Below are 12,820 nucleotides of genomic sequence, written 5' to 3' on the forward strand. Positions count from 1 at the left end.
CCCTTCCTGCCTGGGCCTTCTCTTTCACCTGCTGCTTTATTTATTTATTTGTTCTTTAGATTTTATTTATTTATTCATGATAGACACACAGAGAGAAGCAGAGACACAGGCAGAGGAAGAAGCAGGCTCCCTGCGGGGAGCTGGATGCGGGACTCGATCCCAGGACCCTGGGGTTACGACCTGAGCCAAAGGCAGATGCTCAACCACTGAGCCACCCAGGCGCCCCTCACCTGTTGCTTTGATCACCACTACGTTACCTTATCTATTTCACATTTGCCAAACCACATTTCCATGGCCACTGGCCAACTGTGCCTGGTCACAGGCTCCTGAAACATACCAGACTCTCCTCTCCCCCTGTATCCCCTGTGTTCCTTAAGCACATTACCATCCAGCCAGCTGTCTAAGCCAGAAACCTAGAATTGCTATACATCTCTCCACTTCACCTGTAAAATAAATGATGTAGCAAGAGATCCCGAAGATAACCCCCATGACCCTTGAGTGCATGTGGAACCCACAAATCTGAGACGTATTACATTACATTCTATCGCTCTACAGGTTCCACTGGCCATAAGATAGATAATCCCGGTGGGCTTGACCTAATTACCTGAGCTTTTGCATCTGGGGCTAGAGATCGGCAATGGAGGAAGTCAGGGGTGTGAAGTGCAAGCAAGATTTATCATGCCGCTGCTGGCTTGAACCACAAGGAACTGAATGCCTTTGACAAGAAAGATCCTGGAAGCACGTCCCCCCTCGCCCCCAATACCCCCAGCCCCCAGCCTCCAGATTAAGAACCCAGCCAAGCCATGCGGGACTTCCGACCTCCAGAACTATGAGTCCATCAATAGGTATTCCTTTAAACCACTCAAGTCTGGTGATCTGTTAGGCAGCAATGGGAAACTACTACGTCAAGTGCATCCCTTCCTCTTCCCCTCCCACCGCCAAAAGCTGGGTTCTGGTTCCTTTTCTTGTCTCCCCACTCCAGCACTTTCCCCTCTGCCTCACATCCCATCAGGGCCATAAAACACCTCCTGGCTGCCCCCTCAACATCACTTGCGCTAGAACTCAGTGCTGGAGAAGCTGGCTGGTCTTGCCAAAGGAAATACCTCTTCCCCAAGTTTCTGCCTGATGGGCCCCATGACCCCTCAAAGACCCAACTCCACGACCACCTCCTCTGGGCGGGGACATCCGAGCCAGCCCCACACAGAGGTCGGTACCTCCTCCCAGATCCTATAGCATCTGGAACAACCCTCCACTAAGGCATTGTACCACTCCGTGTTGCAACCTGTATGTTTATTTTGCTAGATTGAGTGTCCTTAGGGCAAGGTGCCTGTCTTACTCCCCAAGCGTGCAAATCTGCAGCCCCGGACTGAGCAGCCACAAAAGGAGACATTCAACCTATGAAGCTGAATCACAGTGCATCCTCGGTGAGGAATAAAATTATTGATGCAAAATTTGGCAAATACAATGAGTATCCACTATGTACCAATCTCCACGATAGGCATGTTATATAATTATGTTTTTAAATTCTACAATGGCCTTAAAAGTTCAGTACGGACCCTATCCCCACCACATAGATAAGAAAGGCGAGGCTCCAAGTGGCCGATTTGCCCAAGGCCCCAGAGTTAAGCAGGACAGCCGAGACCTATCTATGTTTACTGGTCACCTCTGACAACTATCCCATACGGCCTCTCTGGGGGCCCCTGAGACATGTGTGGCTGTCCTTGGGAAGGTGCAAAAACCAGAACTTGCAAAACTGTACCACAACTCCCCAAAACTGACACATCGCACCAAACCAGGACACACAAGACACACTGAGCTCAACTCATCCTGACCAATCTGTTCCAAGATAAGATCACAGACACAGTGACCTAAGAGCAACTGCACAGACTCCAGTAGCTCTAAAGTCAAGGCCACAGACTGTCCCAGCAACTCCCTGGTTTATAAATCCTGACCAGACCTGCCAAAGCCTCTAACCCTAAGCCTTATAAAGACTCGTCCCTACCACCTCCCTGCTGGGCAGAGGCCCAGGGGGTTTCAAAAGCACACACACCCCCTTCCTGCAGCCAGAGAAACTGAACACAGGGAAGGTGAGGCCAGGAAGCAGTCCCAGGTGCTGTTCAAATGCAAACGGATGTCTCTTTCATTATTTCCCTCTCCTGGGGTCCTCCAGGGCTTCCCAAGCCTCTAGAAACTTCCCACCCAGCCCTCAGGCTTCCCTGCCCATCACCTGCACCTGCTTAATCTTGCGTGGCTGTTTCATTGGCAGGCTCAGCAGTTTGTCAGCTGCAATCTCCATAAAGAAAGGGTTGAGAATCCGAATCTGCCGGGGGTTGACGTCCCAGATGAGGGGAGGCTGCTTCCAGAAGCCCTTTCGTACCTGCAGGGCACAGGATTTGGAAGGGAGACATGAGGGTGTGCGCAGGCCTGTTTCTCAAGTCCAGCCTGGTGGGGTCCCCGTGTCGGCAGAGGCCCTCAGGAATGTGGGGGTGAGAGGGGAGGGAGGTGGGGGCCAGCCACGCAGAGGGGAAAGGCCACCAGAGGAGAGGAGCAGGGAGAGAGAGGTTCGAGGGCCCTGCTCAGGGGGAGGCCAGGTGACACGGCATGTGGTCCCCTCCCAAAGATATCGGAACAGGTGGAAGGGGAGTGCTTACGTTTGGCAAAATGCTAGATGGGACCAGTCAGCATTTGACTGGGTGCAAAACAAGAGTGGATACCACCTAGAAGGACAGACTCCTACCCCACCCCCGCCTGCAGAGGACTCCTGACCAGGGCTCTGCTCACGGGTTTCTCCCCGGCAAACCTATATCCTGGCAGTTTCCCTGTCCCAGCAGCCTCATGCTTGGGGTGCCACCTGCCTCCTGGAGCCTCTGAGGCCCTGGCTGCCGCGGTGGCTTCTCAGAAGCCCCGCAGGACATGGAGGTGACACCTTCCCCATGTGGGCTCTTTGGAACCATGGGGCAGATGTTGTGGAGCGTGAGGCCCTGAGACAGGCAGTGGCCCACCCCTGAGCCTTGACCCCTCGCCAACCTCTTGGCACTCAGGATGCCACTTACCCTCTTCTTATCACTCAGGATGGTCTCAATCCAGTGGAAGTCCATTGCCTTGAAGGCCACCAGGACGAGGAGTGTGTCTGGGTTGTTCTCCACTTTGGGGTTGAAGTGGGCTGACTCCGGGTAGAAGAGACGCATGGTGGTCTTCGAGCCCACATCACCCTCGTAGCCAGCCACGGGGGCGTTGTTCAGTCTGGAAGGCGGGGAGGGGATGCCCGTCACCCAGAGACCCACGAGCCCGTCGACAGTCACCCCCCAACGGAAGGGACGAGGGCCAGGCCTACAGACCTGATGACCACGTCGTACTTGTTGATGGCATCTCCCAGCGAGCTGTTGCGCAGCCGATGCCCGTTGCCCACCACCACGCAGCGGCGACACTTGAGACTGCCGTGGGAAGAGGGTGATCAGCCCCAGGCGTGAGCCCTGCTCCGGCTGCACTGAACTCCCGCCCTGGGTCTGCCTGGGGCTCGGCTCAGGACTCCTTCCCTGGCTGCCTCGCCCCTGATCCCCACGGACCAGCATCTCCAGGCAGTCCTGCTTACGGTCCTGCTGACTCCGCAGCCCTGGGCTTTGATGGGAGAGAAGACTGAGCAGAGCACAGCAGACAGAGGAGGGGAGGAGGGAGATCCCCATTTCCCAGCACCCCCCCAACCCAGCCTGCTGCCAGGCGTGCCTGTTGCCACGGCGAGACCCCGCCTGCTACGGCACCCGGATGTCCGGGCTCAGTTGCCGGGGACACTGGCGTCCCTGCCTCTCTGGAGACGGGCAGGCTAGGAAGATGGGTCAAATTGGCCACAGGGGACCAGAGGCAGGAGGGCCCGCTGGGAGGCGCTAGCCCATGACTGTCTCCCGGGGGCAGGAAAGAGGGGGTGCTCAGACTCCGTGCAGGGAGTGTGTCCTCACCTCTGGATGCTCTCTGGAATGGAGTAGCTGGTGATGGCTAGAACCCGGAGGAGCAGGTCTTCTGCAAAAAGACACACAGGGGAGGGGCCCATGACAACCAGCGAGCTTGCCAAAGGCTGCCAACTCTCCCTCCACTGCTGCTCCCGGCCCCCGCTGCCCCCTCACCCCACCACCCCTCGCCCCATCCCAGCATCAGCCCGGCTCCGAACATAGGCCCGGGGACCGCGGGCTGCAAAGAACAAGCAGCAGCGTGGCCGAGGGGAGCCCACCGCCCCCACGAACCCGGCACGGCTTACCGCTCCCCTTGGTCCCATAGGGCAGCTCGTAGGCAGACGGTGTCTTGACCCAGAAATAATCCTTCAGCTGCAGGAAGATGGGCTGATCTCGGGAGTAGCTGCACAGAGGTGAAAGCAGGGTGGGGATGAGAAAGGGATTAATCTTTTGTTTTTTAAAAAGATTTTATTTATTCATGAGAGACAGAGAGAGACAGAGAGAGAGAGGCAGAGACACAGGCGGAGGGAGAGGCAGGCTCCCTGCGGGGAGTCCGATGCAGGACTCGATCTCAGGACCCTGGGGTTATGACCTGAGCCAAAGACAGGTGCTCAACCACTGAGCCACCCGGGTGCCCCGAAAGGGACTGATCTTGAGGAAGCCAGAATCAGGGGCAGGTCAGGCCTCTGACTAAGGTTATATATATTATACATAACACACATAATATAATGTATTACATGTTACATATACAATGTGTAAATAATGTATAAGATATAATATTTGGGGCCCCTGCAACCTCCAACTCCATATATAATTTATATTTACACATTATATAATATTGTATATAATGGTTATATTGTAATACAGATATAGAGATTCAGAGGCCTCTCCTCCCCTCACGGGCTCACCTCCCCATGCCCACTGGCATGTTCCCCTCCATCTAGCCAGCACCGGGGCCCCCACCCTGTGGCACCATCCACCTCACCCCGTGCCCCGCCCCACCTCACCCTCAAGTACTCACTTGCCAAAGAGCTTAGAGGCCTTTCTCTCTGCTTCACCCTGGAAGCACGGTTCCTTCTTCTCTGGGATGGGAAAATAAAAACTAGAGACAGAAAAGGAGAGGAGAGAGGAGCTTCGGTCAGACCTCTCAGGCCCAGGGGCCAGCGGCCCAGGCCGCCTCCACCTACCCCCACGGCAGTGGTCCCAAGGTCCCAGGGAGTGATGTGCTGGATAGAATCATCTCAACCCAAGTTCGCTCTGACACCAACTCTTTTCTCCTGAGCTCCCTGGGTGAGGGCCCTGGGGACTCATCCCAGACCCTGGCCCCCAACCCACTATCTACCCTCCTGGAAGGATTTCGTGCTAGCAGCTGAAGGGAGGGGTCATGCCCTGGCCCTCTGAACCCTCTGGGCCCCACTAGGTCCGCCACCCCATGACACTCCGTGCCTGAGCCCATTCCTGAGAAGAACCAGTGGAAGGACATGGAAGCTGGACTCACAGCTCAATGTACCTGTCTTCTCGGGAGATGGAATACCACACCATGACGACCAGGACCAGAGCCAACATGGCCAGGAGCTTCCAGCCTGCAGGGCGCATGCACAGAGGAGCTAGAGGCAGAGACAGGCAGGTACAGCCCCAGTCCACCTACCCTGTTTTGGGGCCCTGCAACCTCCAACTCAAGCAGCCCCGGTTCCTGGCCCTCACCTGGCCATAGTTTTCCAGCACGGGGCTTGGGCCTGGGTTTCTACTGTCCTTCAAGATGAAGAGAGGGCCCCCTGGCTATCTGTCTGTCCCTCTACAACCCGCAGGGGGTCCCAGGATGGTGCTGAAGACTGCTCCTGGGGGCCCAGCCTTCAGGGTGGGGGAGCCCTTGGACAACACTCACGGGACTTGCTGATCATGTTTCTCAGAGGGTAGCAGGGTTCCTGGGGAGAGCTGTCATCCCGGCTGCCTCGGGCCACCTAGGAGGGAGGAATGGTAGGTGTGTGGGCAGCTCTGCAAACCTCCTACCTGGATACTAGAGCAGGACACCCGCACAGCCGGCCTTCCCTTCTCCAGAAAACACAGAGCTGTTTCCTGGGTGGCCATCCGGACAGCGGACATCCCGCTAACCCTTCAAAGGCAGCATCAAGGGTCCAGGAGGGGCCTAAGCCACAGAACAGGACCCCAGGTCCCACTCCTCAAAGATGAGGCCCCAAGGCCGGCCAGGCTACCCCAGCTTCCCTGGCGTGCTTTCTCTGTCCCCTTCCTCACCTGGACCTGGGAAGGGCCAGCTCCAGGCGGATGGGAACCTCGACCCACCTTTTACATGGAAGTGACCTGTACAAGGGTTGTGATCTGTATCTTATGCAGCTGAGGTTTACCCATTCTCTGGCGTCCAAACCATTCCCTTGGTTCTGGCTCCCACCCACCCCTCTATCCTCAGTCACTCACTACTCCAGCCAAACAGATCCACTCAGCTCAGGCACCGGGGTGAGGGTGGGCTGCGGGACGGTCCTCCGGCCCTTGTACACCCTGACTAAATGCAGCGTCCAAGCCCTCATCGTCCCAGCGCTGGGGGGTGGGGGGTGGGGGGAGCTCCGAGAAGCCAAGGGTGTGAATGGGAGCATGGGGAGGGGGATGTCTGGTTGGTCACAGGAGATGGAGCCGCTCTGGGGCAGGGCCAAAGCCGGCAGGACAAGGACGGGCTCTGTAAGGGGGGCAGCTGCTCCACGCACAGGAGCAAAGAGGCCCCTACACACAGACAGCCAGGGCCACGCTGCAGTCACCGGGAAGCAAGGTCGGCAGCTCGTATGGCCACGTGAGGAGGTGCCATTTGGTCCTCGCCCAGTGTCCCCCAGTCCCCTGGATCCAAGGAACTAGCCCGGGCCGCCTCCTAAAACCAGTGACTGCAGGGCCCTTCCCAGGACGGCTAAATCGGCCAGGGCGGGACGGGGACAGGCACTGTTGCCAGCCGCCCGGCGATTCCTGCGATTCACTTGGAGAGGTGGGGAAGCTCTAGTGCTCCTGCTCTCTAGGGCGACCTGGAAAACCTCAAATTATTTCTGCAGGCCAGGAGACAGCATCAGGATGAGGGCTGGTTTTTGTTACAAGTCATAAATCAATTATCCTGACCGTTGTCCTATTAGGGAGTCCATGTCCTGCCCCAGGCTCTGCTCTGAGTCCCCAAACACCAAAGAATGAGTCTTGGAGGGGGTGGGACGAGGAGTGGGGGCCAGAGCCAGCCGCCCTCAGGAGGGTCAGGAGCACCCATCCCCAAGCCCCAGGAGGGATGGAGGGTGACCCTGTCCAGTAGAGTTCTGGATTTGTAGTTAGAAGACGCCAACGCAAGTCGGGGTTCTAGTAACTTCCCTGACCACTCTTCCCCAAGTGGCTCGCCTGCCTTCTTCAGTACCTACCTACCTACAGCCACTGCCAAGTGGTTCCTTACCCTGGCACCGGCCGAAGCACTTCCCATCTGCAATGAGCTTACTCACTGGCTTGCCTTCCCCACTGGAATTCGAGCCCTGTGAGGGTGGCGGCGAAGTGGGTCTTGCTCCAGTAGCCAGCACCCTGCCCGGCCATAGCCCATGCTCAGGAAGTACTGACTGCACGTCGGGTTGCCTCGGGGGAGTCACTTCTCCCTCTCTGACCCTCAGTTTCTCTGGTTGTAAAACTGGGAAGTTAGCCTAAGAGGAATCTGCAGCCCCAAGTATATTTATCAGATCAGCACCAAGGGCATCACTAGCCACCTTATTAGAAATGCATAATCTCGGGGCGCCTGGGGGGCTCAGGGGTTGAGCATCTGCCTTCAGCTCAAGGGTGTGATCCCGGGGTCCTGGGATCGAGTCCCACATCGGGCTCCCCTCACAGGGAGCTTGCTTCTCCCTCTGCCTCTCTCTGTATCTCTCATGAATAAATAAATAAAAATCTTAAAAAAAAAAAAAAAAAAAGGAAATGCATAATCTCAGGGCGCCTGAATGGCTTTGTCAGTTGAGTGTCTGACTCTAGATTTCTGCTCAGGTCATGATCTCAGGGTCATGAGATGTTGGCTCCGCAGTCAGTGGGGAGTCTGCTGGAGAGCCTCTCCCTCTGCCCCTCCCCTCGCTTGTGCACGCTCACTCTCTCTCAAATAAATAAATAAAATCTTAAAACTGAGCCACCCAGGCACCCCTCAAATGGATAAATAAATCTTAAAAAAGAGAGAGGGTGGCCCGGATGGCCGTCTTCAGCCCAGAGTGTGATCCTGGAGACCCGGGATCGAGTCCCACATGGGGCTCCCAGCACGGAGCCTGCTTCTCCCTCTGCCTGTGTCTCTGCCTCCTCTCTGTGTGTGTGTGTGTGTGTGTGTGTGTATATCTCATCAATAAATAAATAAAATATTAAAAAAAAAAGACACACACACGCATTTCAGGTCCCTCCAGACCTACAAAATTGGGATCTACATTTGAATAGGATCGCCTGATGAATGAAACACGGGTTCAAGTGGATGTTTTTGACCTTGACAGAACAGGAGACTCACGTGGGGTGCTAAAACATTTAAAAAATAACAAATAATTAAGAGCGTCTGGGTCGCACACCTAGGAATTCTGACCTGAAGTGACCGGCCCAGCCCTGGAGTTTGTTTGAGCACCTCAGGTGATTCTAACCTGCAGCCTGGGTTCAGAATCTCTGAGGAGGATGACAATGCAGATGTCTGGATGATGGCCAGAGCAGGGTGCTCACGCTCTGATGTGTGCATTCTGACTCAGTGGGTGTGGGTGGACGTGAATTCTTACCAACTCCCAGGTGGTGCCCCACTGCTAGGCTTGGACCGCATTATTGTGTTGCAAAGCTCCACACCAGGATCCTTCCAGCCCTAACATCTGCTGACTTTATGAGCCACACCCTCTCCTACCCTCCACTCTTTCTCAGTCTTCGGGACCAGGATTTCCTTCATTTCGTGGCAGTTCCCTTTGTACCAGCAGGGTCACAACACTGGTGCCCTTCAGAATACAGACTTTCAAAATACATAGATGCCTAGGGTCCCTTCTCCAAGGTTTTTACTTAATTGGTTCAAGGCAGGACCCAGGCATTCCTAAGTGAAAACCAAACCCGAAACCACCACCCCTACCTCCCTTCCACAAGGCCAGGGTGGAAAACGCCATGTAGAGCCAGCTCCAGGGTAACTGAAAGACACACGCTCGGCCACCCTCCAGGCCTCACCTGGGCGCAGGAGACCCTTGGCGGTGGGAGGTGAACGCAGCTCACTAGTCCAGATCCCGAGCAACAAGGCAAGGAGCCCTCTCTGCCCTCTTCCCCAGAAAGCCTGCACTGGCGGGTCTCTGTTCCCAAACTGTGCTGGTTTGTGGGAAGCAGACTGCCTGGGCTTAGCGCCTGCTCCGAGACACCCGGGCGGGGATTACATCAGCCTGCCCCCCTCCCCTGGCTGGGCCCGGCCAAGACCATAGCTCAGCAGCCGCTGACATTCCCGGGGCACGGGCTTCTTGGGTGGCTGCTCCCTGGGGCCCACCGACAGCCTTCTCCCAGCAGCTGGCCGTCCCACATCACTGACCAGGCCTCCGGGTGCAAAAGGGCGCGAGAAAAGTCACCGACAGTACCTGGCTAGACAGGAGGGATCGGATCCACTCACATCCTGCAAGCAGCAGCCCCAGCCTGCTACCAGCCGCCGGGGAGACCAGCTCCCCCAGCGCACCAGGCAAGGCTGACCCCAGGGCAGGAAGCCTGCCAAACACCAGTGTCCCTTGCTGAAGTGAGCCTGCGAGCACCACCCCAGATCTCGCCGAAGGGCAGCCCGGGGGCACGGAGGTGAAGAACCAGGGCTCACCGTGCCTCATGCTGCGTGGACACTCATCCATGCTTCACACTGCATAGACACAGCAGGTACCTGCTGAAGCACAAGGAACAGAATGCCTGTCCCCCGGAGGCCACGGCATGATGCCAGGTTCTCTGAGCCCTGGGGCCCATCACAGGGTTATGGCTGAATGGCCCTGAGAAGGGGTCTGGGAAGACCAATGAGGGGGGAGCACAGGCCCCGTTCTGATTGGTTCAGAGACCCCGAACAAGTCGTGTCATCGAGGTCACCGTCCCTCAGTTCTGTAGGGAGACACTGGAGCTGCCTGCCTGCCGCCTCGGGCTCGGCCGCCCCTCTTGCTCCCCGCAACCCTTCTACCTGGGCACCGAGGTCCGCTGCCTCCCCAGTACTGCTCAGATCGGTGATCCCCCTTTGCCCGGTTTCTTCCCACTCTCTCTCCTTCACTCCTCTCCAACAAAGGTACTTAAATCTCCAGCCTCCTCAAAGGAAACAAGGCCCCTCTCGGCCTCTACGGCCTCCCCCAGCCACCCCTGCATCTCCACCCTTCCCGCCAGTGGTCAGACTTCTGCATCCGGGCGATGCCCACTTGCTCCTCCCCGCCGCCCACGCCCCCCCCCCCCCCCTGTTCTCACCCTGAGTTTTAGGCAGAAATGCCTCCTCCTGCAGAAGCCATCAGGAGCCTCCTCACCTTGAAACCTGCAGAAGGTCTCTTTTCACTCTTCCAACTCTGAAGCCTGATACTGTCGGCGGATGCCCATTTCTTGGCTTCTGGGTCAGGACTCTACCCTGCTTCCCTCCTACCTCTCGACAATCCCTCCTCACTCGCTCTAAGTGCTGTCCTCTAAGTGCTGTCGGTCACCGGAGATCTGTCCTTGAACCCCTGCTCTCCCTGGCCAGGGTTCATTCATTTTCAGAGGTCTGTCCATCACTCCCACCCTGATGATTCAGACCTTTGGATTCCTCCCCAGAGCCCATCTCAGTTATTTCCTGTTACCTGCTGCAGTCCCTACCTGGATGATCATTAACTTCAAATTTAACAAGTCCCCAACTGGATATGTTTCTCCACATTTCCCCTCTCCTGGGCCCCACATTATCAGAAACTCAGTCTTCCAACATCTGTCTTCCCTCACACCCTCCCTACTAAACAGTTACTAAATATGACCGATTCTATCCTATTTCCTCATTCCAACCAGTGCTCACTGAGCTCCTATTGAATGCTCCGCATTGTGGGAGGCACTGGGGATGTAAGGCTTTACAAAATTCAGCTGAGGGGTGCCTGGCGGGCTCATTTGGAGGAGCATGTAACTCTTGATCTCGGGGTTGTGAGTTTTAGCCCCACGCTAGGTGTAGCTGTTTTTTAAACAATAAAATAATAAAATAAAATAAAATAAAATAAAATAAAATAAAATAAAATAAAATAAAATAAAATAAATAAAATAAAATAAAAATAAAATAAAACCCAGACATAGCACGAAGACCACATGGTCGAGAGCCTCAGAAACACTTTAGAATATAGTCCTCCATCTCCTCTTCTTGAGACACCCCAAGTCTAGATCCCATCCCAATTTACCTGCTTCCTAATTGGTCTCTTTGTCAAAAGTCTTTGCTCATTTAACCCCCTTCTTTGGAACTGCCAACATGGAAGGCTTCTAAAAAATAATTTGGGTCAAACCACCCTCCTGCCTCAATTGCTCTCCATCCCTTAAACGACAAGCCAAAGCTCCTTAGCAGCAATCAGGGACCCTTCACCCTCCGGCCACGTGCACTGGAGATGCACCTCCTACCCTCTTCCCAAGCACGGAAGGAGAGCTGCCTTTCCCCCTCCCCTCTTCCCACCTCTGCAGCAAGATTTATATCCTAAGCCCCCGCAACCCATTCACAAGAACCACCTCACTCCAGCATCAGCTCAAAGGGCTCCTCCTCTATGAAGTCTTTTCAGACATTTCTAAGCAACCGATGTTTGTCTTCCCACAAAATATCATTTATAACTTGCTTCTGGCACTTAACAGGTAATATCATTTCAGATGATGTAATTACTGCTTTTCATGTCTTGCCCACTATCTTCTAACCTCTGAAATTGGAGGCTTGTTTATACCAAGAGTCTATCAGGGTACCTGGATTACACAAGATGCTTTATCACATAATATAATTTTATATTATATTATTATGTGTTTTGTATCTTGTCCCTGAGACTATGACCTCTGTGGTCTGGGAGAGGTCTTTATATTTTCAGACTCTATTATAGAGTTCGGAAGGTAGCCGATGTTTTGTAAACATCCAACACACAAGCAGTAAAATGAGATTAAACACGTATTACATCCCTTATTAATTACTAAAATGTACAGTGCACTGACCATGTGGGATACCAGGAGGATCCCCACCCCATGGCCACTGCTTTAGGGACCAGATAAGTCACTGTGGTGAGGAGTTGTCCATGCACCATGGGATGTTAGCAGCATCTTTGACCTCTACCACTAGATGCCAGTAGGAATCCCAGTCCCCAGTGTGACAACCAAATTGTCTCTAGACATTACCAAATGCCTGAGAACTGCTCTGCTAGACACTTTTAAGGACTGTCCAAGTATGATCTCAACCCTACGAGTTAAACACAATCACGACCTCCGACGTAGAGGCGGGGACCCAGTGTGCAAGAAGGGCCAGCAATTTGCCCAGGGGTGTAGAGCTAGTGAGGACGAGGACTGGGACCCGGGCTGCTTAGCTCCAGAGCCCACAAGGTTGACCCCCACCCCCTGCTGCCTCAACAGCCTCCTGTGAAGGACTGGCTCCCTAGACTCCAAGATCGCTGGAACTGTCCACCTGCTGCCCTTAGTCGGAGCAAGCAAAGGAAGTCAGCCCTTTATCAGATCAAAGTCCCTCGAATGCTTACAACAGCTACAAGCAGCCTCCTGTGCTCCTTCTCAGGCAGCTTCCTCATGAGACACAGTCTCTATCCGCAGCTACAGCCTGGGGCTCCTCTGGAAGCTCTCCAGCATGCTTCCAATGCATGCAACTGTATCCACAGGATTAGTACTGCCCTCCATCTGGACACCAGACTTCCACGAATGCTGGCTAAGGCTGTGCT

The 12,820-nt window shown here is 54.9% G+C and overlaps 1 protein-coding gene across 7 annotated transcripts in view; it reads right to left on the reverse strand.

The window, feature by feature from the left end:
* ST3GAL4 (ST3 beta-galactoside alpha-2,3-sialyltransferase 4) overlaps positions 1–12,820 on the reverse strand; it is a 31,556-nt gene that overhangs the window by 2,950 nt on the left and 15,786 nt on the right. For 3 of the 7 annotated variants that reach the window (XM_041772018.1, XM_041772013.1, XM_041772019.1), the window contains exons 2-9: positions 5,830–5,905; positions 5,443–5,527; positions 4,966–5,046; positions 4,250–4,347; positions 3,954–4,014; positions 3,339–3,434; positions 3,054–3,243; positions 2,234–2,377 (exon numbers count right to left, since the gene is read on the reverse strand). In XM_041772018.1, coding sequence (XP_041627952.1) covers positions 2,234–2,377; positions 3,054–3,243; positions 3,339–3,434; positions 3,954–4,014; positions 4,250–4,347; positions 4,966–5,046; positions 5,443–5,527; positions 5,830–5,845 — 771 coding nt within the window. In that variant the 5' untranslated portion in view covers positions 5,846–5,905. Of the gene's footprint in view, positions 1–2,233; positions 2,378–3,053; positions 3,244–3,338; positions 3,435–3,953; positions 4,015–4,249; positions 4,348–4,965; positions 5,047–5,442; positions 5,552–5,829; positions 5,906–12,820 lie in introns of those variants that run through there. The other 4 variants (XM_041772016.1, XM_041772017.1, XM_041772015.1 and 1 more) reach the window with 3 other exon arrangements.

This window comes from Vulpes lagopus, chromosome 10 (assembly GCF_018345385.1).
Source record: "Vulpes lagopus strain Blue_001 chromosome 10, ASM1834538v1, whole genome shotgun sequence".
NCBI lineage: Eukaryota > Metazoa > Chordata > Mammalia > Carnivora > Canidae > Vulpes > Vulpes lagopus.